Source organism: Cyprinodon tularosa, unplaced genomic scaffold, assembly GCF_016077235.1.
Source record: "Cyprinodon tularosa strain WSP-4 unplaced genomic scaffold, ASM1607723v1 ctg118, whole genome shotgun sequence".
NCBI classification, from domain to species: domain Eukaryota; kingdom Metazoa; phylum Chordata; class Actinopteri; order Cyprinodontiformes; family Cyprinodontidae; genus Cyprinodon; species Cyprinodon tularosa.
This window is the reverse complement of record NW_024037981.1, coordinates 504,145-529,313: the sequence shown is the minus strand read 5'-3', so window position 1 is coordinate 529,313 and position 25,169 is coordinate 504,145. Positions and strand designations below refer to the sequence as shown.

Sequence of the window (25,169 nt, the reverse complement as noted above, 5' to 3'; positions counted from 1 at the left end):
TCTAACTAAAGATCGGGTTGGAGTACTTCGAGAGAACAGGACATCCTAACTCTTAAGGCAGTACATGTTGAAATTTGCATATGTCAGCGGGAAGTTTCGAGTTTCAGTTGACAGGTATGAATTAGGAGATACCACACGCCCCAAATGAGCAAATGAATAAAAAAAACAAGAAAAAAAAAAACACAGCTCAAAATAGATAGAAAAAGGTTGAGCAATCTGCCATGAACCTTTGGGCTTTACAGAGTTAATAATATATACGTATTTTAAAATTAGCATATTCCCATTCTCTAGCTTTTTCTGTGCCTCTAGCTTCTGTTTCGAACATACGGCTTTACGATCAACCAGAAGCAGTTCCACGCAAACACGTGGAACCAGTTAAATCTGATATATTTGACTATTTTTTTATGTATTTTTTTATAAAGCATTTTAAATGCCAGGATAATCACAATTAATGAATTTTAATGCCAATTAATGCCTTAATTTAAAAAAAATAATTTAATGATTTTTAATGACCCGCAGAAACCCTGAAGATTTTACAAATCAACATGCCTAAAGTTGGACTTGGTTTTAATTTACCTTAAAACAATTAGGTCACCTTAGCATTTCTTGTTCATCTCAGCAAAATAGCCAATTTGAATAGAGAGTTTGTTTGACATCAATATTAACGTTTCCTGTGAATTCTCAAATAAAAACTAAATAAAAACTGTAGGCTATGGCTATCTAGCGTTGTTGGCGGCAATTTTATAGCTTTGAAGTTGCTTTAAATTTACAGCCAGATAATTCAGAAGAATAAAAAAACATCACATATGCACAGAAAATCTTTAATTTCGTTTAAATTAACAGAATCACGTCTGAATCACAGTTTGGGTATCAATCTGATAGAGTCTGTTGGAAAACTCCACAGAAATGGAAACTTATTACAACATTGACATAATGAATTTAAGTGTAGCATTAAAACATTTCAGTTTAAAACAGTAAAGCATTGTAACAATAGCGAATAACCTTTTTCCCCGTTGAGAAAAAGTGCTCCAAGGGAAATGTTACTTTCACAGGAATGTATTGAAGTCACAATGACGTGACTGTATAAGCACAGGAGGGTGGATCACTGCTCTCTACAGCTCAGGAAGGCCCGGCATGGGGAACTGCCCGGCGAACGCCTCCACCTCAGCCCTGATCTCAGCCGCCCGCTGCTGGAACTTCTCCCCCTGAGCCAACGCCTGGATGAACTCCTTCAGGGTGGCCTTTGGATCCAAACTTCTCTGAACCTCCAAAGTTAGCTCAATACCTTCCAATGAAACATCACATTTTTAATCGAAAAATATTTCTTCTAACAGACTTTTCTGTTTGCTGGTAAATAATCTCTTTGCTCACATTACCTCTATGAATGAAGTGAGCCACCTTCTTCAAGTCCTCCTCTATCATCCCTCTGGATGTCAGAGCTGGAGAGCCGAACCTCAGACCACTGGGACGTAAAGCGCTCTTATCGCCTTAGAAGGACAGAAATGCAAAGTGATTAACGAACGATTCTTTAACTAACCAGAAGTTAAAATTTCACTACAACCTGCTCTTACCTGGGCAGGTGTTCTTATTGCAAGCAATGGCACACGCCTCCAAGACCTTCTCGGCTCTTCCTCCGTCCGTTCCTTTGCTGCGCAGGTCCAGCAGGATTAAATGGTTGTCAGAACCACCTGCAGATGGGATCAGAGGAGAGCACAGATCTTTGTTGTATTACAAAAATAAAGATTTGCAGGTCAGTTAGGTTAATGCAAGCAGTCATTACATTGTTCTGTTCATGGTGTAAACATTTCCTCTGAGGGGTTTGAAATCAATGTTTGTTTCACCTACCGGTGACAATCTTGTAACCGAGGTCCATTAGGGTGCTGGATAGAGCTTTGCAGTTAGCCAGGACCTGCTGCTGGTAAGCTTTAAACTCCGCCGTCATGGCTTGTTTGAGCGCCACAGCAACACCTGCCGATCATGAACATGTCCTCAGTGACAATTCTGTAACTTGCAACCACAAATATCACAGCTCTGCCGTACTGTTAGGGCTGAAACAATTCATTGGATTAATTGATTATTGAAACAATCGTCAGCTAAATTAGTAATCGAATAATCGTCTCCAACATAGAGCAGTAATTATATAAAAATTGAAAAAAAATATATATATATATATATATAAACATTTTGCAGGTAAGATTAAAAAAAGGTTTTCGTCTGTTAATATGCTCCATTTCCTCAAGTGGAAAAGTTTTACTTTCACCTGGTTTAATTTCATTTTAAAAAAACTTCTTTAAGGAAGCTTTTTCTATCTTTACCATAAATTTACTCGACAGTTTAATCGATTTGAAAAATAATCAGTTTCAGCCCTAGTGACTTTGTTTTGGTTTTTAAAAGAAAGTCTCTGTAGTGAAAGGAAAATAAGAGTTTCAACTTTTTTCAATAGACAGATTGGAAACGTGCTGCTTAGATAAGTCCCACAAGTCGATACTTGTCACTCACACATTGGTTTGACTCAGTCACAATGAAGGAAGAACATAATATGTTGTTCTTCTACACAGCATGTTGCAATCAGAGTGACGAGACCCACACGGAAATAAAGTAAATTTGTCTTAAATTAACTGTATTTTCTCTTGAATTTAGCGGGTAATTGAGACACTTTGCCAATGGAACAAGACAATTTGCATTGTAAATAAGAAAAAAATGATTGCATTGTCTTTCTTAATTATCTAATTATCTTATTTTAAGAGTAAAAATACTCTATCCTATTGGCAAATCATCATATTAATCTACTCTAACGGTTAATACACTTAGGGCCGGATCTATCAAAGGTTTGCGTGTATAAAAACGTGAGCTATTTCACTGCGCACGCTAAAAAATGTACAAACTGATCTATCAACAGCGTGCTAAAAGGATTTGGTCTTTAAAACGTGCTAAATAGCGCCTCTTATCCATTTAGTACTTTTTCTGCAATGAATATGCAATATGGGGCGTTTACACGCAATATATTAATTTAGCACTCGCAAAGTGATTTATCAAACCTGGAAGCAATTTTGCTAACGGTATCTGACTCTATATTTAACACGTTTCAAAAGAAGGTGCAAATGGTCTGTATGCGTAATTGCGCACACATGGCAGCGGTTATTGTCGCAAGAAGGAGACATCGAAATGAAGCAAGGAGACGCAGAGAACGCATTTTTTCACTCCGTGTGAATATTTTTGGAATGAACGAGGAAACGATCATCAAAACATTTCGTTTATTCAGCATTGCCATTTTGGAGCTGTTTGGGGAACTCCGAATGGATTTGGAGCCAGCCACAAGGAGGACCCACGCAATACCAGATATCACAAAAATCCTTGCAACATTGCACTTTTTTGCATCTGGGATCTCCCAATCTAGTTTTTCAGAAGTGCTGTCCGACGTTCTAAATGCCATGTCGCCCTGACGCCCTAACGGAGAAACCAGACCTCCCCCCTGCGCCTGTGGAGCAACATGCCAATGCTGCGGGGATGCGTACGCGCAGTAATCTCATCCACAGTCACTTCTTGCGAGCCATTTGGTATGTGCATTTTTCTACAGGCCAATACAAAACACCAGTTTTTTTTTTTTTTTTTTACTGCAGTGAAGTAGAAATTCAGCCACATACCACCTTAGGGAATAAAGGTTGCCAAAGATTTTTCTTTATATATATATATATATATATATATATATTTTTTTTTTTTTTTTTTTTTCTGGGGGGGGGGGGGGTCACTGTAAGATTAAAATTTCTTAATGCATTGGTTTGTACAAACTACAAACTACTTTGCTGCAAACCACAAAACGCGCAAAACCATCATTTAAATAGGGCGTCTCCAACAGTTTTGCACCTGCCACCAGTTACGCAATCACTGTTGTTAAATCACCCGCAAACCATGGTTCAGCCCCTCGCGCAAAATTCCGGTTTGCGAGCGCAAATTACTGCACGCAAAATTGGATCTTTAAAAATCCGGCCCTTAATGTAAGAAATGTTTTACTTATTTCTAGACCGTTTTTGCAGAAATAACAACTGAGATCTCTTATTTCAAGTGTATAATATATAATTTTCTTATTTTAAGGGTAGAAATACTGATTCAAGGGTAAATACACTTATTTTGAGATATTTTCACTCATGTCTAGATTGTTTTTACAGTGCACCCAGCAGGTTCCTTTTTGATTGTACAAACTGATGTTAAGATTCATCAATGTATAGCAGTAAGTATGTTCTCTGGCCCTTAAGGCTCTTGTTACGTAACAACTTCCTACTTTCCACTTTTAGCAAAAATGTCCGAGTTTAAGTTAGTCCCATTTCCTCCAGAGCCTCTTTCCCACTGAAAATACCAGATTAAAACGTGTTTCCCAAACATGGGTCGACACGCTAACAATCGCCATTTGGCTCCTTTCCCTCTGCCAAAAAAAGCTGGGTCTAACCCCTAGCTGCCTTGCTGCGTGACTGGTGACATCATCACGCAGGGTTAGCGTTGATGATGTCACAAGTGTGACAGAAATCAGGACAGTAAACAATGGAGAGAAAACTCACTACACGCCAGGCTGTAGTGAGTTTTGGTCTGTGATCTGTCTGAATGCCTGTTAGCTGCGCCATGTTTATCGAATGGAAACAGGGTTGTTTCGGCTTGTTAGATCAGAAGTGACTGTTGCGTTCAATGGTATCAGGTAATTTAGTGGGTCAGCACGGCTCTGGTGTTCCCACAGCATGTCGATCAGAGCCAAGGCGATTTTAACATGGGTCACTTGCCAAGTCGTTTGACCCGGATAGACACGCGTCAGTGAGCTGTTCCCACTGCCACTAAAAAGCCGATTGCTGATTGGTTTAAACTGCTACTTTTGCCGGTGGGATAGGGGTACAACTGAGCTTTTTGGATCTGTACAGATCCACCAGAGGTGCCATGGCTTCTCCATGTGGACTCCGCCCGATCTTTATGAGTTTGCAGTTTAGTCGTCCTTCAAACTCATCATTGGAATCTCTGAGCGATGTTAAAAGCGGTGGTGATATGAACCTGCCTGCTTCAAACTTCTCTACAACCACAACCCTGACCTACCAGCATTGTGCCTTTATGGGGCTAAAGATTTAACACATCCAAGTAATCCTCATGGTACAATCTGAATTGATCCACCTTAATGTTTGGGGTATTAGGCACAGACACATCTTAAAATAAGCTTTCAAAAAAGGGATGGAGTTCTAATTACCTGTATATGGTGATGTAAATTCTGTATTGCAAATTTACAGAGCATTTTTAGCAAGGGCTAAAATATTTATCACACTTGCAGGTCATTTCTTGAAACTAATCTGATTATTTTTAGAAGAATTAGCAAATTTTTGGATTGTTTGATATTTATTACAAAGAAAACTACTTTACTTTCCTGATCCTTTTTCAGTCACATTCTTTTAGCATGATTCTAAAGATCATGAATCATACTTCCTCTACAATTCTAAGCAAGCAGATAAAACAGATTATAAAATAATAGATATTATTTGATCAGTTGAATAAAATCAAGTTTATATGAGATCCACCTCAGTGGAGACTTTGGTCCCTTTGAAGGTTTTATATACGACTCAACCAATCAGAGACAAGCAGCTATGAAATATAATTCATCTTCAGTCATTTTATAAAACACATTCTGACCTTTTATTGGAGCCAACAATCAGGAAATGGCTTTGAATTCCATTTAAGTTTGATTTAGGTTTGACTTTATCCCCAAAATGAGGCGTTTTCTTCTCCAATGTTCAACAAATTTCTGAGGTGAGTGTCAAACAGCAGGATCTATACTGAGGTTAAATGACACACAGGTGGACTCTATGTACTACATCTGATGGCACATGGTTACAATAGGTTTAAATTTGGGGTATCAGAGTAAAGGAGGCTAAGTTCAACAATAGTTTGCAAACCAGGTGTCGTTTTATTTGCTTTGCTAGTATGCCATACCTTGTCTTTAAGGTTGTAATAAAAGAACAAATTGATTCAAAGGCTATGAGTTGAGATCAGCTAATATAGGTTTTACGCCTAAAAAAAAAAAAAAAAAAAAATCAACATTATTTTGACATCATTAAAGCTGATCCTTGATACACAAGTCTCTTTTCTCCACTGAAATCATAAAATAATACAATAAATTACAAATTACACAAGTCTCAATTTAAACAAATAAAGAAACACTTATTAACAAATTAAATAAAAGCAGAAAGCAAAGGGATATAGCGCCTCATGGGAACTTACTGCTGAAAACATTCAGCACAATCATATATAAAAACAAAATGCTATAATTGGCCTAAAACATTGGCCTAATGATGTATCGGTCTACCTCTGGAATAAATACCTTTAGAAGCAGCTGCAGCTTTCAAAACAAAGACTTTAAGATGATGATAATAGCTGTACCTGCGATAGCGTGATTGTGAGGTCCTCCCTGCAGACCTGGAAACACGGCCTGGTTGATCAAAGACTCCAAGTTGTACACAGTCTCCTTTCCTTTGGCGTCCACACTCCGCACCCCTTGGTAAGAGATGGAGGAGTTCAGAAGACAAACATTTGGAAAGAGAGTATTAAGGAGGTGGATGGAGAAAATTAAGATGTTCTATAAAAAAATTTTTAAAAAAGGATCTACCTTTCCGATAAAAGATAAGTCCGGCTCGGCAGCCACGCAGAGTTTTGTGGGTCGTCGTGGTGACAATGTCGCAATGCTCAAAGGGTGAGGGCACCACTCCAGCAGCCACCAACCCACTGATGTGAGCCATGTCCCCCATCAGATATGCACCATTCTCATTGGCGATCTGCTTCAAGCGGGCGTAGTCAAGGTTCCTCGAATAGCAGCTTGTTCCTAAAGTAAGCAGACAGAAATAAAATTAAAAAAAAAAAAGTTTTAATTTGGGTTTTTCTTCCCACAAACTAACTTTACAGAGGAGAGTGAACATATGTGAGTTCATGAATAAAACCTGCAATGATGAGCCTCGGGTGGAACAGCCGTGCATTTTCCTGCAGCTTGTCATAATCGATGTAGCCCGTTTCTGGACTCACCTTAAAAAAAAATAAATATAACTTTCTTATTTTACGAATATATCACTTAAGAGTAATCGAAACTAAATTAAAGCTAAAAAAATTGCCAAAACAACCAATATTTATTTTATTCTGTTTGAGAATAAATAAACTATGGAAGAGTAATTGGTGCAAAATAGATAAATTATCTATAGAGTTTGCATAAGAAAATAAAGACGTCAAAAAACAGAGCCAAGGTGTTTAAAGGTCGTATTCCCACTAATATTAAAGGAGATAAAGACTTGGAATATAGATCAGCTCTATAATAATAACTTTTATCTAAAAGGGTTTTCAAAACACCTACGGATACATTTCAACAAACACTATTAAAAACAGGACAGGCAGTTTGGAACAGATGAGTTTTTAGTCTGGATTGTAACAGAGGTAAATATCAGTGTTGAAATTATCAGGAGTGAATTTCAGAGTTTGGGAGGAAAATGGGAGAAAGATCTGCTGTACTTGGATTTAGGAGGGGGTCTGAAAGAGACCTGAGAGGTATGGGTGACCTTGAACGTGAACAAAAAGATTTTAAGCTAAATTCGGGACGGACTGAAGCATATAAAGGGATTGCTGAGGAAGAGGAAAAAGAATAGGTGACGAGGCTACACAGGCTTTTATCTAGCAATGTGTACGGCCGTTACTAAAAAAATGACTAATTGTACGCCCTGTTTTTCCTCTGGACACTTTCCTCAGATATTAAAAATTTCCCGAGCAGCAGATGCTTGGGTTGGAAAAATGAACTTTTGCTGCTCAACGCGCCAAATCAGCCAATCAGAGAGCTGATCTGGGAACTGACAGGGAGACAGACACAGCGCTGCTGAGGCAGAGAGCTATGATCACCGCACTGAAACTGTTTATTTATGCCTAAATTAACTTAAAATGTTAAAACCTGCCAGTAAAATACGTTTGCTTTTACTATTCTGGTGCGTACAGTCTTCAATACATCCATGAAAAACCCTAACATCTACTTCCTGCTGCCACGAACAGTTGGGGAAAAATTCCCAAGAAGCGAACTAGCCTGAGGCAGCGCACCTAACAGTGAAAAAATATTTTAAGGCAGGATCATAATCTGGATGAACTGACTGTTCTGAGGTGGACTTTCTCACATAAAAATATATTAAAACTACTTTCTACCCACTGAATACAGCAAATATAGTCACTCTGCCATTGAACACAGGAGCAGCAGAAGCATCAGATCCATTTGTTCACTTTCCTGGACGCTGGCCTTAACGTGTACAAGCATCAAAACTGAAGCAGCAGGCGGTTTTTTTGCTGCTCAAATCACGCTGTGAATGTAGCATTACACTTTCTGATTGTTTGAATTAACATCTGTGTAGAGGCAAGGATGCATTTTTGTCTCGTCTCTAAGGGTAGGCTGCATGTGTTAAAGGTATGTATGGGCATGTGTGGGTGGAGCTGAATGATTGACTAATGAATATCACCTGGATCTTCTCTGGGGCTGTTTTGTTTGTTTGATTCACAGAGAGGCTAAGGCAGGGTGCCAATATTTCTGTGACCGCAAGTTTATATAAGTCTGCAAATCTACCTGTTGTACAATGCTTCACAGAAAAAGAGTACAATAAACATCTCTAACTGCAGTAAAGCTTTATGTTTCCTCCTTGGATTCAGCGCGTCGAACAGATCCCTGCTCTCCTCTCCATGACTAATTTTTGGATGAAGGTCGCCTACAATATGAAACATATTATTGTACCTAAAAATGATCTCATGTCTTCTTTATGAAATTTCCTAATCTAGTCAAGCATACAAACTTCCCATCATCAGGACAAAAGTAGTTTTGCGAGACAAAAAGTTAGCTGCATTCCACCTCAAAATGCAGGAGAGTCTAAATTTCAAACTTTTCCAGGGGAGGATCCCCCCCAGATCAGCCCACGCCGCGCTAAGTCTAAAGATGTGGTACACCAAGGTGTACCCCCTATGAAATAATCCTGGCTAAAGGCCTGAAGGAGAACAACAGAAGCAGAATGCAGGGAAAGAGAAGGACGAAGATGATGAATGTTTCATTGATGAAAATGGAAAAAGAGTGAGGTTATTGATGTAGGAGGTGAATGACAGAGAGGAATGAAGGATGACTCTCAGACCTTTTACCTGAGAAGAGGGAGAGAGGGTGGAAGTGTCACATAAAGAGAGAGACTGTCAATCTTGGATCTCTGTTTTGTTGCTATTGAGCTTCAGGAAGTTAGAGGTGAACCAGGCTTTAATTTCAGCAAGGCAGGAGGTGAGGGAAGGAGTTTGGAGTTTATCAGATAGATAGAGCTGGGTATCATCCACATAACAATGAAAATTAATCTTACATTTCTGAAAGATGTAAAGCCCCGTCACACCTTGCTGATTTAGACAGCGTATGCCTAATGTCCCAGAATCTCCTAAAACGCCGGCATATGCTGAACTTTTCATGTATCATTTCAACTCTGGGTGTAAACATACCGTATTCATAACAAGTCCAGAACTTAAGTCCAACGACAGCCTAACTTATGCATAACGTACAGCAGCGTAATGCCCATGAAATGTCGCAAGCCAGTGTCCTGAGGGGGGCAGCAATGCGCACGGAGGCACCCGGCCTGCGTAAAAAGATTTCTTTGATTGCGGTATTAACCTAGCTGCTGTTTAACGCCCGCCAAAAAAAAAAAAAAAAAAAAAAAAAGAAAGAAAAACAACTGGTAGGATTTCATTTATTTTATCCGTGCTACAAGATTGTTGTACATTAAGCTTGGAGAATCATTTAAGTCTGCTCTTTATGTGTTTAAAACAAAGATCGTGGCTAGACAGCCTACTTTTTCCCAACTCAGGTTCTGAATATATATATCTTGTTTTTGGAAACATCGGATCAGAGTAAAACTTTAGCAAAATTAGAAATCCTCTTCAAAGCATTAGTACGGTAAAACTCTTTTATAAAGCTTAAGTGCTGAGAGTTTATAGCCTCATAGGGAATATTGTTAGGTAACTCCACAGTTGCTGATTTTAAGCTGTTCTCTGGTTGTGCAATGATTTCTGCTTTCATAAGAAGTCAAAGGGCAACGTAATGCAAACGTGACGAATACAGGTCCTGCTCTATCGATCCCTGGGATTGATCTCATCCCCACTCAGTAAATAACACCAAACCTCTTATCATTATCGAACACATTCCTCTAAAAACAAGCTGAAAAATGCATGTCATTCGCACCTTATATGGCATGGATTCAAAGAAGATGGAGGTTGCTGAGATTTTCTTCTTCTCGGTCATGAAGCCGTGGGTGAGGTGGCCGCCATCAGGAAGGTCCAGCCCCATGATGCGGCCATGTGGCTCCACCACAGCTGTGTAGACTGCAAAGTTGGCTGGGGAACCTTATAGAGGCAAAGCGGAGGATAAGAACAAGGAGGCAAACAAAGATTGCGCTGAAACCATATTTGAGGAGTCTATCATTTTACTGTCACAACTTTCTGTGGGATTTGAAAAAATAAATAAAAATTGCCAGTTAAATCTGATTAAATAATTGTGCGGAACAATTAACATGTCTCACTGTTAGGGTCTATCCATACAAACACAGAGAACTTCATGATCTCTACAAGACATTTAAACTGGCAGCTCACAGAGTGCTCTTCCTAAACAATTAATAGAAAATTAAGTGGAAGGAAAACATCGTAAAAAAAAAAAAATGACAAGCGATTCCAATAAATGCGCCTTAAGAGGAAAGAGATGCAGAGCTCATTTTAAGAGCTTGGAGGAGAGGTAGACGTGGAGTCAGCCCTCTAAAGGCTGATTTATACTTCGAAAACAGGTCATCTGTGTAGATGTTGTAGTGGACAAAAAGACATCCCCGCTCCCTCTGCAGACACTCTGCTGCACCTCTCCCAAATTGTAACTGACCGCAGACAATGCCGCAGACAGGAGGCCGGCTGGTTTTGTTTTTATGACCGAAATTGCGGAAAACAACTTGTTAAGTTTGACCAGCTAGAAGAGCGAGGTGCGCGAGAACACTGGGAGCCTTTTTCCACCTGGATCCCCGCTCTTTTTCGCCGTCATGTCCCTCCGTTGTAAGACTAAACTCCTCCCGATTTCCTCAACGCCTCGTATCGCGCAAACCACGCTTCAATATTGAGCATAAATCAAAAATGTCTCCGTCAAGCTCACTGCAACACACTGCTGTAAGAGTATAACCAACCCTTTAAGAGCCATGCCATGCTCTGTATTCACTGAATCATCAACTAGGCTAAGCCTTTCCAAACAAGCAAAGGAGGATGAGGACTGGCTCAACTGGATGCTCAACAGTCTAACGGGAATCTGTGGAGTATTGTCATGAAGAAGATGAATAATACCATTTTTATTACTAAACCGGTCTAGATAAGCTGAAAGCTGCTTTTAAAGTAAGCTGGGCTTCCTGAACCCCTCAGCCCCAACTAGAGCCTGATTGCCTCCTCTGCGCTTATTCAGTAATTCATTCCAAAGGAGTCCACTAAATGTACATTCCACGGACATAGCTTTCCGTATGCCAACATTTCTGCAAAAAATTAAAAAATGCTTTAATATTCTTATCCAGTAGCAGAACTCTCTAAGCAATAAAAATTTAGGTTTTTATATACTGGGAGGCATAATGATCGAATGAACTAAAATAACATCTAAAATATGTCACTTTGCTTCACTTTCTTAATTGAGTTACTTCAATAAATGAACTTATGACACTCCTGAGATGCATCTAGGGTAATTAGGGGCGTAAGCTGCATTCAGAGGGAAAACACCGCCTTATTTTTTATTTTTATATGGATTTCTAATTATGGTTTTATACAGAAATGAAGAAACCCTACATATGGTCTGCACCTCTGCAGGAGGAGGTTTAATACCTGAGTATGGCTGTGCATTGACGCCCCATTTCTCCGGATCCAAACCAAAGAGCTCCAGCGCCCTCTTCTGGCAGAGTCTCTCCAGCTCATCAATATGTTCAGTACCACCATAGTACCTAAAGTGAGGAATTAGGCTCATGAATACCTTAAATAACAGCGTTTAATAAACATGTTTCCTGACTGGATGAGGCGGCGTACCTCTGGCCAGGATAACCCTCAGAGTACTTGTTGTTCATACAGGAACCCAGAGCCTCCAGAACAGCTCTGCTGGCAAAATTCTCCGACGCTATCAGCTCCAGACCGTAGACCTGCCTGTGCTTCTCCTTCTTTATGATGGAGAACACCTGAAGCACAAACATCACAAAAATCATCAGAACTTTTTTAAAAATTGCATGAATAATGTTTAATAAGTCCCAGATGCACACCTCTGAGTCACTGACGGCCAGAGGCTCCAGCATCATCTTGTTGTGCGAATCCCAGGTTTCTTTACCCACACTGTGGCCGTTTGTTAGAGACATGGTTGTTTTCCTGGAGACACGATGTGGAAATCTGACACAAGAGATAAGAATCACAGATAAGTCACATAAAAAACTATAAGAGATGGTCACTGATAATAAAATAGCAGGTTATCAGAACTCATTATAGAAGCTTTCAAAAGACCTTCATAAAAATAAAAACATAAAAGTTCATGGATTTTATTGGAACTCTGTGTGAAAGACCGACACAGACTACAGATTAAAGCATGAATAAAACCGGAGGATTCATCTGCATTCATTCTAAGCTCGGTCAGATTAGATTAAGAACATTTGTGACCATCAGATGTTAAATCCCTTTATTGTCACATGATGTGGAAATTCACTCTCTGCTTTGACCCATCCCTTTGGGGAGTAATGCGCTGCCATTGTGCGGCGCCCAGGGAGCAGTGTGGGGTTAAGGGTTCTGGGCTGTGGCAATGACACAAGCGCACTGCTCTAACCACTAAGCCAACACTCCCCATTTATCAGACTTAAATATTGCAGCAGATACTGGGTTAGGATTAGGTCTGGGCTTTGACTAGGCCATTATAACACAAGAATATGCCTTGATCTAAACCGCTCTGGCTGTTTCAGGTTGATCTCCTGCAGGGAGGTGAAGCTCCACCCTGGTCTGAAGACTTTTGCAGCCTCTAACAGGTTTTCCTCTAGGATGCCGCACTTGGTTTAGATCAGTTGTCTTGTTGAAAGGCTACTGTATACTGTGATGATCTGTTTACATATAAATAGACATGATTTTACAAACAGAAAGACCTCATTTACCAAGAATCAGTTGGACTTAATTTTAAGGCCAGTGGATGAAAAAAGGATGAAATGCAAAAGCACATGACATTTTTTGAAGATTGATTAAATAATCTTAAAAATCAACTCTCTTGTAAACAGGGGCGGATTAAGGAAATTTGGGCCCCAAGGTAAAAACAGGCAGGGGGCCCTGTGAATTGAGAATACAGCACATAAAAAAGACCCATTATACTGATACAGAAATTTTAATAGAATAGACTTACATTATTAGTTTTATGTTTTGTCCCTTTTCTTGTTGTTTTCCTCTCTATGTTTTGTACTCAGCTGACTTTTCATGCTCGCTCAAAAGGAATAAAAGTTTTTTTTTTTTCCCAAGCACTAAGCTCACTTAGCTGATTGCTCCTTCCTGTGTTTCCAAAAAAGATGATGGCAAAAGTAAAGAGACACACTTAAAATTATAAGCATTCTGAAGGGTTTTTAGTGAAAGAATTTTTTTATCAAAAACATAATTAATGAGCACAAATAAGGAATAGTTGTATTAACCAAACATGTAAACAGAATTTTATGGGGCCCCTCGGAACTTGCTTAGTATTGCCTAATGGTAAATCCCCCCTGCTTGTAAATATTAGATTATTTCTGTTGGCTAATCGGCTAAAATCCAAATAAAGAAAGAAGTCTGACATTTCTGTGTGAGATGAGAGAATGAGAGCTCTACATGCAATGTTGCCACCCCCCTATAGGCTCATCAATGAACCTTTGAACCGTCACACAGCAGAGTTCTGCAGAATCTGTGAAAACACGATCAGTCTTTGCTCCTTTCAGCTACCAGTCATCCTGTCTGCCCTGCATGGGGCTGCTTGCACAGCCCACATCCTAAGTCTTTGCACATGACAGTCACCATGCATGAAAGGGAGCCAAACAGAGCGCAGGAATTTGATTATAAAACAGCCTGATCTGACCGAGAAAACTACCCAGCAAATACAGATGACACACATGGAACAAAAAATATAGAAATAACTTGTTTTAAGGCGGGGAAGGGACTTGCAGCTAACTGCTAAGTGCCATATGTCACAGCAGCATCTGATCAGGAATAAAAACATTACCACCTGCTCTGATCTCAGCTTTGATACTATCTGCTTTAAATACGTATGCATTGAAACAGTAGCTAAATCATGTTTTTTTTTTTTAGAAGTATGAGCCTCTCACCAAATGACAATGATGTGACTCCCGCCGCTGTCAGTAGAAGAGCTGAACTAGGATCAGTTTTCAGAGCGCAGCTATAAAACAAAGCGGCCACATGAAGAGCAAAGTCCGCGAAACTTTAAGCCAATCACATCACGCCCTCCTCATCGCTTCCGCTTACGTAGCAACAACGCGCAAACATGACTGCTTAAAATGAAAAATTATTGGAATTTAAATTAAATAGGGATAAAGACTGATATATATTTATATAATATATATGTATATTATATATGATATATATATCATATAATATATTATATATAAATTATATTATATAATATATTATATATAAATTATAAATATAATATATTATATATATACTATATAAGAAACTCTTATTATAACTACTTAAAATATATTCAGATGGTTATCAGAATTTAAAAGGAGGTGTGGGAATAGGAATTTATATACCAGAGTTTAATATATATATATATATATATATATATATATATATATATATATATATATATATATATATATATATATATATATATATATATATATATATATTTCTAAAAGAATATCTATCTGTTTCACAGCAGAAATGGTGGCAATTATATTAAGCTTACAATGGGTATAGGAGGTTAGAGCAGACAGGGTGGTGGGCTGTACAGATTCCACAGCAGTTTTAGAAATTATTCAGGGGGAAGGAAATGATAGAAAAGATTTAGTATTAGAAATCAATTACAGTCTATTTAGATTATATAGGGGTGGCGTTGATATTTGGTTATGTTGGGTTCCAGCACATGAAGGTGGAAAAGGCAATGAAAAGGCAGATATAGCAGCAAAAAGGGCCTTAGAGGGAAAAATAAAGATTACAATTCCTTTTGGGAAAGGGTTTGGGAAATCACTTATTAAGAGTAAAGAAATGGAAAAAATGGCAAAAGGGGTGGAATGAATATAAGAAAGGAAGAGGATTATATAAGGTACAAAAATCAGTATTAAATAAAAACATTAATGAGAGAAACAGAGGGGAAGAAGTAATAATGATCAGATTAAGAGTGGGTCATACCTATTTAAATGACTATTTATATTTAATAGGGAGGGAAAATAATGATAAATGCGAAGGATATGGAGAAAAAGAAAATGTAGAAAATGTATTGAACTGTAAAATTTATGAACATTAAGGAGAGGAATTGAAAAGGATGTTTGGAAGGACAGGCAAAGAATGTAAGGTAATATTGCTACACACTCATGTACAGTAGGTGGCGGTATGCACCCTAAAGTTGCCTGCGATCCGCCGTAATAGAAAAGAAGAAGAATAAGACCTGTTTGCTTTTAATGATAAACCAAATGAAACGCCTCGCACACCTCGTTTTACATCCTCTTATACAAAAAGGTGCCATTTTAAAGTCTTAAATATATCATCAGTTGGTTTACTTTTAAAAATTATTGTTTATTTTTTATTATATATTGTAATTTATAATGTTTTACCTTATGGTTGAAATAAAAATCTAAATGTAGAAGTAAAAAGAAACAATTCAATATTTATTTCTGCGTGTTTATTAAATATTGTATTGTTTTTTACTTCTAAATGTAGAAATAAAAGAAAACAATACAACATTTAGTAAACACGCAGAAATAACACGGATACGGCAACATTTGAATACATTAGTTTAATATTTTAGGGTTCATTTTGAAAATATTTTACTAGACGTACAAATAAATAGTGGTGGGTTATTGAGGCATCTTGAAGCGTTTCATTGCCAAACTGTTGATACTGTCTCGCAGAATACTGACACCTGCTGGACATTTAAAGACACTACAGGCATTTTATTTTAAAGTCTAAAAATTTGATGACCTAATACAATGATATAACTGAAGTTATTGTAGGTTATACTATATTATTTCATATCTGTTTTTAAATTGAAAATATCTTTCAGATTTTTAGATGCAGCCAATAAATAATGTAAACATATATCATTAGGTGAAAATTTAGGGGGAAATGTGAATGAGGATGCTTGTGGACTAGAATTTTAAATCATATTTTTTAAACAATAAGTACAGTAAAAACAGTAAATAAACCGAGAGTCAACTTGAAATTAACTTTAATTCAGATAAGTTGAGTGATAATTGAGAAGAATACACAATGAGAAAATTCAAATAAAAATGCAACGACTGAAAGGTTCCTGTTTCTTTTAGGCTGCTCCAAAATTTTTTATCATTTTAATGATAAACAAAAGATGAGATTTTTTTTTTTTTTTAGCAGATGCATCATTTTGACAGAAACGTTTTTAAACACAGTTTAGTGTGTCAGTCAGTGGAGAAACAACTCCTGCATCGGTCACGAGTTTCTTGAAAGAACACGTACACCTATACAGTGTTTTGTTCTATGAGCTCCACGCATGCATAGGTGGTGCTACACCCATCACTACTAATAAGTAAGTCTGTTATAGAGAAAGCAACATATGTTCAGTGCTAGAGAGGCTGGAAGTTCACAAAACATGAGTGGAGGGAAAAAGTGTTGCTTTGAGAGCCAGCTCACTTGGATGTGCATATTTATAAAACGTACATGGACTACAAATGCCCCATTGCTCATTGTAAACCACTCCTGGACCTGACATGATAAGAGTGTCATGTTCTGACCAGGAAGAAGAAAAAAAAACAAGACTGTGGCTCACTCGCTTTAAATTAGATTTAGCCTTTGACATCAAGTGTTGCAGTGTTTTTTTTTTAAATTTGCATTACTAATATAACCTTATTAATGGCATTCTAACACACACTGCAGTGTTACTGTACATCACTAAAGTGGTGACAAAAGTTCTTCTCTTGCTGAGCCGTCAGGGTCAGAACTGAAATGTTCAATTTCATTCTATTTTAAAGTAGTGGAGGTTTTCCTATGGATTTTTGAAAAGACCCACCATCTCCGCTTAAAGGGCGAGTACAATAATGCAACTAGCTTTTTTCAATAAAAAAACTAAAATATCTCATTGATTATTTTCATGTACAAGATACATCTCAAGTTAAAGGTATAGTGGAGGATTTTCACAAAGTTTTAAAGAGACCCACCCTGTACACTTAAAAAAAAATTCAAATGCACAACCCTGTACCCACTCCTGAGAGGGAACGCCTATTAAACATGTGAGAGAGCGTGCACAAGCCCATTTCTCCTTGTGCACGCTGTTTAAAAGTTGCTGTTGCATCACTCATACAAGCTTACTTTCGCAAAGATTTCCAATTTTTTTTTTCCCGTCACACTCACCACTGGTAAGTGATGAGGACGATCACGTATGTAAACGTATCGCCAGAATAATTGACAATTACGAGGACCACTTATTTAGATGATCCAAAAACATCCCACTTGTCCCATAGATAAGAAAACCGATAATTTTGCTTATCAGTGAAATAGTTTTGAAACAAATCAGGAGCATATAGGTTGTTGTATTGATGCGCCGTATTTCCCCTATAAGGAGATCTGATACGGATTCTTACACTTCAGGTTAGGAAAACCCAGCTTTAAACCAGATCAGAGGTCAGAATCCACAGCAGGTCTTTGCCATGAGGATGGAAACAGTGTGTTATACATCTGCAGGTCAACACTGGGTTTTCTGGCATAAACTCAAGCAAATAACCAACAGACACATTTTACTGGTTTCATATAATTAATCTGAAATTGGTTTTAATGAGTCAGTTATATACATCGTAAGATCAAAAAAAAAAAAGAAGACAGTGGCAAAGCTCACTTAGCAAAGTCTGAATTGTACAATGATAAGTATACCGTGAGAAACATTGAGGGGTTCATTCCAAGCATATATGAAGATCAATGGATTTTTATTGGTAGCTTTACTTCCAGGGAAGAGCTGGAAGCCACTGGCAGCCATCGACCTCCTCAATCTTTTTTTTTTTCCCAACTGTTCATAGCGACAGTCGTGTCAAATACTTTTCGATGATCTTCCGTTAAAAATAGTCGAAGGGATATTGCGCCAGTCCATGAATAAGTGAAAAAGCGTCTGATAAAGACTGCATCATTTCAGAGAGAGGGAGTTCACTCCTCTGGCTGCTGCCGCCGCTGCCGCTGCTGCTTCTTTTGCTGGAGGAGAAAAAAAAAATAAACAGGTACAGGTAGGATACAGATTAGCAGGATGCAGGGAAGGTCTGGTGCAATAATAAAAAATATTTCAGATATGGAACTTTTCCACATTTTAACAACCGGAAACTTTAATGATTTTCTTCTGGATTATATGATAAACATGGAAAAGTGAACATGGTTTTCATACCCTTAGAATTCCTCACATTTACCCACATTTTCATTGTTTTGAAGAGATTTGTGACGCAGGCTGAAAAAGAAAACATACTACAGCCTTTTTTAAAATTCTGGTTAAAAGTATGGTGTGCATTTTTGTTTAGATCCCCTGATCTGATGTTTTATATTAGGGCTGGGTGATATACCGGATCTTTACAGTTACTGTCATTCACTACAATAACTGGCAACAAATTTCCCATATCAGTAAAATAAATAAACTTAATTGTGCGGCAGCATGTCAGGAATCACGTGATGCTGAGCACGCAGAGAAGGAGTAAAGAACCCGTTCTGAGTGAGGGTGTGGGAGCTTAAACGATGCACATTGTTCTCACTGCACGCTCAGTTCGGTGGCACCAAAATTACACCATAGGTGTTGAGCAAAAGAAAATGAAATGCAAAGATTGTCTAAAAACTGTCGGGACTACCCAAAGAAACACATCCAACTTCCACCATCTACAGCAAAACCACCCTGTTGACTTCAAAGATGTGAAAAAGGCTCCATTATCTTTGTGCAAAAATGTTTGCAAGAGAGGTAACATTTTTTCCAGTTCAGTGATTGATTGTTGAATGTTTAAACCTGAATTGGTAAAAGACTTTAATATTTAATTGAAAGTGATATGCAATGCGATTTATTCAATAAATAAATGATAAATAGATCAGTTGCATTTCCTGCACATGCCTTTATTTCTGATAGAGGAACCCGAGTTTTTAATCATGCATTTATCATTATCAAGGTAAAAATGCCCAAATTATCGTGATATTGTTTTGAGGTCACATTGCCCAGCCCTAGTTTATATAGCAACCTTTCACAGCACTTAGATCTGAAGGTCTTTTCAGGCGTATATGTATCACAGTAGAGTAAATATCGAGGAAACGTTCAGCAAGGAGGGAGCTCAGATCTGAATTGGGGCTCTTTCTGCTATAGAAAAAAAAAAAAAGCTAAAGAGCTTTGAAGTCGCTTTTTCTCGTCTCCCATGCATGTGCACAAGGGGGTTACGCAAATTTGTTGCCATGGGGGACAAGCATCTGCAAAGACTGTGGAACATATGATTCCTATATAGTTTTGGGTATGGACTTTGACTGGGCCGTGCCATTGAGGCTCTGGCTGTAAGCTCAGGGTCGCCGTCCTGCTGGAAGGTGAACCTCTGCTTTAGTTTTAATAACTTCACGGCATCTCATAGGGTCCCTATCCAATAGAAAGTTACCATTTCTTTTGATTCTTTTGTCATCCACTCAACTCAGACCAGCTTCTGTGTCTCTGCTTAAGAAGAAACGGTTCCACGCAGCATGATTCTGCCACCACCATGTGCCACTATGGGGATCCTGTGCAGTTTTAGTCTCTTCTTCAACATAACTGGTGTTTTTTGGTAAACTTTAAATGAAAACTATTCTGAATTTCTTCCTGCTACTTTTTAGTACAGGCCAGATGCATGAGATGTTCTGTTAACAGATTCCCTATTTGAGATTTCAATTTCAATGAGTCAATGCAATCAACTGGTTTTCCTTAGATAGAAAACTTTGTATCAATTTGACTGTATGATCTGGTTGAACTGTAAAGTGCCTTGAGATGACATGTGTTGTGAATTTGGCGCTATATAAATAAACTGAATTGAATTGAATTGAGATGCTGATCTCTGGTGCTTATCATCCCAGTTCGTTAGCATAGGGTGAAAACTTTATAACTCAGCTTTGCTTTAATGGTTTACACATCATCCTAAAACAATATTCTGCTTCCTGTCCCTCAGTAATGTTTTTCAACCAACTTATGAGGCCCTCAAAGTAAACTACACACCTAATCAACCAATTTGGAAGGCACTTGGTCATTTATTCAGGGGTACCAGATTAACCCCTTAAGCCCAAAGGGTCTTAGGAGCCAATTCCGCCTGAAATTACAAATGTAAATTAAAGCATGTTAAGCTCCCAAACTATAAATTGGAAATACAATCTTTTGTATTTTTATGACAGAAAAGCATTGAGGAATATTTTTCATGTGGAATCTCTGTTGTAAATGTCACCATGTCTGATTTATAAGTGATTAAACAAAGTAAAAATGAAACGTATTTAGCAATTTTTTTTTCAAAATAAACACTGAAAAACACCATAAAACCCCATTTGAAACTCTGGATGAACCCTAAAACTTTATAGATCCACATCTTGACAATAACTCAAGCAAAATTGGACTGAATAAGTTGAAGCCTGTTTGTTCCACTAAGGTTTTAGTCGGCAGCGTGTTAGCCGGAAACAGGATTTTGGTAGAGTGGTGCCAAAGGTGGCCAAAATGTGCCAAATGTATTTTTACACTTATATAAAAGAGAATCTGGCCAGAAAAATTAGCTGATTTACATTATTGAGACCTTCTGTATAAGGAAAAGTTGTTTAATTGAAATTGAGCATTAATATCACCAAACTAAATAAGAAAAACAGAGCAAGCTTATGTAACGCATGCCGGTTGCATCGCCTGAAATGGTCGCACAATTACCTCCGATCCCTCCTTAGAAACATCTGAGCCTCTAGTTTCCAATGATGCTGGCCATTAGGGGGTGGGGCTAAAAATTAATACCTGCTGTTGCATTACTCCTGCAGAGTCAGACAGGTCAGGTGGAATTTTAAATCTCTTTTTACATGTTTATACAGCTATAAAACAAAAAGTATTTGCGAAAAAATAATTTTGAAGCGTGTTTTAGAAATTTTAAAGCCCCATTTTGAAAGGTGTGTGGATGAATTTTCTATTTCTATAAATAGATCAATGTGAGGTGTCAGATGGGCGTGGTACCGGGTACGCCGGGCTTAAACTATTTTAGCTTTACTTCATAATTACAGAACACTGTGCTGGTTTTAACACATAAAACAGATGAAGGTTTAGTGTTGTTTCAACACAAATAATTAATTTTACATGGTGTTGTAGGTCAGTTCATACTTCCGCTAAGGTCTTTACAAGAAGCATCAATTCTCCTCCTTTTAGAAGAGGTTAAGGATAAAGTTTGTTTTATTTAACTTCTATGCTTTTGCTTTGTGTAGGTTTTAATAATATTTGTAATAAAAAAATGACGGATCATCCAAAAACAACAAAATTCATAGAAATGGTCCCTTCTGCATTGGTCCTGTTCTAAAGGTAAAACAAACTATTTTGTTGGAGTTAAAGGTCCCTTACACTAGTTTAGGTTTAGTCATCGTACTTCCCCTGCCGTACCAAAGTCAACATTAACCTCCTGCAGTTCAGTCTCTGCTGAACGCTCCTAACTTTGGCGCCTTACCTTTTTTCTCTTCTTCTTTCTTTCTTGCTGCTTCCTCTCTTTGCTTCCTGATGATGGCGAGGCGGGCGAGGTCTGCCTTGGCCTGATCCGTCTTCCCGGCCAGATGCATCTTCATGTATCGCTCTTTCGCTTGCTGCTTCTCGATCTCTTCTCTGGTTTTGAGAACATTTAACTAATTATTTCTGACTGGCATTACATTACTCCAAGTATTTTTTTTCTTACAAAACTGAATCAAGCAACTGAAAAGAGACACTGTTTTTTTTTCCATTTCCAAATGTGATGTTTAAGGGAAAATAAAAGCTAGCCATCAGCCACCTACCTCTCTCTCCTTGATAATTGTCGGGGTTCGTCCAGCTCTATCTGTGTCACCTTCTTAGACTTCTGAGCCACTCTGTTTGGGTTCTCAATTTCTATCAATCCCTCCACTCCTGCTCGCTTTCTCTAAAAGAATCAAATTAAAAGAAAGAAATATAATTAGACTTAGATAAATTCATCAAAGTTTAGATATAGTATGTATTCAGATATCCACAGTAAAATACAGATCTAAAATAAATAGGATCTTCTGGACATTTAGCTGATAAAGTAAGCTTCTGTCTTTATGTGAAACAAAAGGAAACCCTTTATGTTTTCATTCCCTAACTCAAGATTTATAAACATCAGTCTGAGTGCATGAAGACGCCTTGGTTTCTAATGTACTGTGTGTTTCGGCCAAATTTATAAGTGAATATTTGGAAGCAAAAACCAGGAACATTTAGCCCGTGACTGTTAAGGTCAGTTTTTGAAGAAATGTAAAGGTTTATGTCACCAATGTGTGGTGAAAAAATATCATAACACTAATTAACATGTGCATTCAAAACTGTTCAAAGGAGGTACCCTGAGGAACACACCTCACGTTAGTTTTTATAACTGCAAAAAACATAAATAAATAAAAAAGATAATATTAATAAATAAAGTAGTTTTAATTGACACTTTTAAACAGAGAGTCTACGTTTTAACAGAGAAATTATGGAAGGGGGGAAAATGAGGTACCAGGGAATCGTCATCATCACTGTCCTCTGAGTCAGATCCTGGTAGCTTCTCTTCTGCTGTGTCTTTAGGAGATGCGCCTTCTTCACCTTCCTCTTCTAGTTCATGCTGTGACATAAATAAGCCACAAAAAAATAAGCAGATACAGGATTTTTAGAAGGGTTAAGAACATAAACATCACAACAGGTCCTGATCATGATCAGACCAAGGCAGTTTTTTTAAGTGCTATGTTACCCTCAGACCGTATACAACAGCTGTTTTCTGGGATGACAATCACATTATTATCTTCTCTAAAATAGCTTTTGGACCCAGAGCAAAACCATATGACTAGATATTATTTCCTTAATGCTGTTAGTAATGAAACTGGTGCACAAAGGTAAATCCTTTGGTCTAAAACAGCCATGTGGAGATAAGTAGCTATTGGTAGACAATTACAAGATTTTTTCCCTACCTAACCAAAGTTCGAAACGTACTGCTACAATGTTCTTTTGTTTGATGAAAGATTGCTCTTAATAGCTATTTTAACAATGGAGTACAATGGTAATATATATATATATGTATATATATATATATATATATTCAAATTATTTCAGTATATATTGAAGGACCATTGTGCATCTTCTTTGCGTTCAACATTTTTTAAAGTAGCCAATTTGACTCTATAATTGATTATAAAAGCTGTAGACTCTATGCAGCAAACCGTATATCACCTCCAATTCTATAGATAATGTTAATATCTGCAAGAATACAATATAAAACATGAGATCTAAATAAATATGGAAATGTTAAATGGAAAGGCTAATAGGAAAACACTTATTTTTCCTTTAGAATTCCAAAAATGTATAAGATGTTTTAATTTATCTTACAAATTTAAACATGTCATATTCGAAAATTATAACATGATGAACATTCAGTAATTTTTATGCTTAAATGCATTACATTATAATACTTTCATCTTTTAATGATGAAAATTAGTTTGTATTGCAAAAAAAATAATCTAGAAATAGGTAAAAAATTCTTAAATTAAGTGTATTTACCCTTAATTTGAGTAGGTAAATGAGATGATTTGCAAATGTAATGAGTATTTTTACTCTTAAAATAGGATAATTAAATAAAATGCACTTGAAATAAGACAATGCGATTGTGTTTTCTTATTTTAAATGTAAAATGTCTTTTTCCATTGGCAAAATGTCTCTTTTACCTTCTCAATTCAAGAACAAATGCACTTATTTTAATAAAAGATGCTTTATTTAGATTTTGATTTTTTCCAGTGTGGTTACTGTGTTATAAATCTACGTTCATTGCAACACAATAATACCCAATAAGACTTGCTTGTCTCAAGAAAGAGTTTATTTTATAATGCAAAATACATGATTCATGGTGTCAGGATGTCATTTTTAGCTGTACCAACCTTTTTTCTCTCCTTCTCTGCTTTCATCTGAGCATCAATCTCCTCCGGACTAGTGTAGGTGCGCATGCGACCTTTGTGGCCACCTTTTTTCCCTGAAACAAAATGAAACATTACATCACTCACACACACCTGAATACAACATATACACCTGAAGAGCTGGACATTGAACAAACAACTACTATGTGACATGGGGAAGCATGTTATATCTATTTATAGCCGTCTCTTTATTTTTAACCAAATTAAAATAAGAATTCTACAGGACACCAGTGGGTGTAGTGAAGAAGCGCGTCGCCGAGATCGGTTTTCTCCTTTCGGGAAACATAATATTATTATTTTTTAAAAGAGTTTTACAAGACATGTAGCCAATATCCTTACCTCCTTTTGGCATTTTGTCAAACGAATCTTTTGTTACAAGTTGTCTTTAAGGAAAACACGGGTAGAAAACATTAATGTTAAGGCAACAGCATAAACTGACAGCTGGCTAAACTCAGAGGCGAAGAGCTGAAGCTACTTTTAGGTGTCCAACCATCTGCCTGTCAAAAATGTATTGTTCAAGAAATATGTAAGAATTAAAAAAATGAAAATTCGTATTGTATTAAAATAAAATTAGGACTCGTATAATATTTTGGACTAGACAGATCAACTAGTTCTTTTTTTTGTAAAAATAGATAGGATGGAACTTATGTTTACATTACGGCAATTTTAAGAAGTTCTAAAGTGATGCAATAGGACAGGGAGAAATAAATCCTGAAGTTTATGTTATGCTTCATACACTTTCATTTACAAAATACAGAATTAAATCAACTCAGAAAGTTTGATTAATT

General features: G+C 37.3%; 2 protein-coding genes across 2 annotated transcripts; both read right to left on the bottom strand.

Moving 5' to 3' along the window:
- Positions 1-817: 817 nt before the first annotated feature.
- shmt1 (serine hydroxymethyltransferase 1 (soluble)) lies at positions 818-14,510 on the bottom strand. The gene is made up of 12 exons (XM_038309478.1): positions 14,376-14,510; positions 12,321-12,444; positions 12,094-12,239; positions 11,896-12,011; positions 10,241-10,401; positions 6,960-7,041; positions 6,632-6,844; positions 6,406-6,519; positions 1,846-1,968; positions 1,572-1,688; positions 1,377-1,487; positions 818-1,285 (listed from the first exon to the last, which is right to left on the bottom strand). The coding sequence occupies exons 2-12, from the start codon at positions 12,411-12,413 to the stop codon at positions 1,113-1,115; spliced, it is 1,449 nt and encodes a 482-aa protein (XP_038165406.1). The 5' UTR covers positions 12,414-12,444; positions 14,376-14,510; the 3' UTR covers positions 818-1,112.
- A 3,489-nt stretch (positions 14,511-17,999) lies between these two features.
- Positions 18,000-24,876, bottom strand: pdap1b (pdgfa associated protein 1b). The gene is made up of 6 exons (XM_038309458.1): positions 24,721-24,876; positions 24,346-24,437; positions 22,938-23,042; positions 22,228-22,349; positions 21,909-22,060; positions 18,000-18,441 (listed from the first exon to the last, which is right to left on the bottom strand). Exons 1-6 carry the CDS (start codon positions 24,731-24,733, stop codon positions 18,377-18,379), a joined length of 549 nt encoding a protein of 182 aa, XP_038165386.1. The 5' UTR covers positions 24,734-24,876; the 3' UTR covers positions 18,000-18,376.
- Between the last annotated feature and the right edge of the window lie 293 nt (positions 24,877-25,169).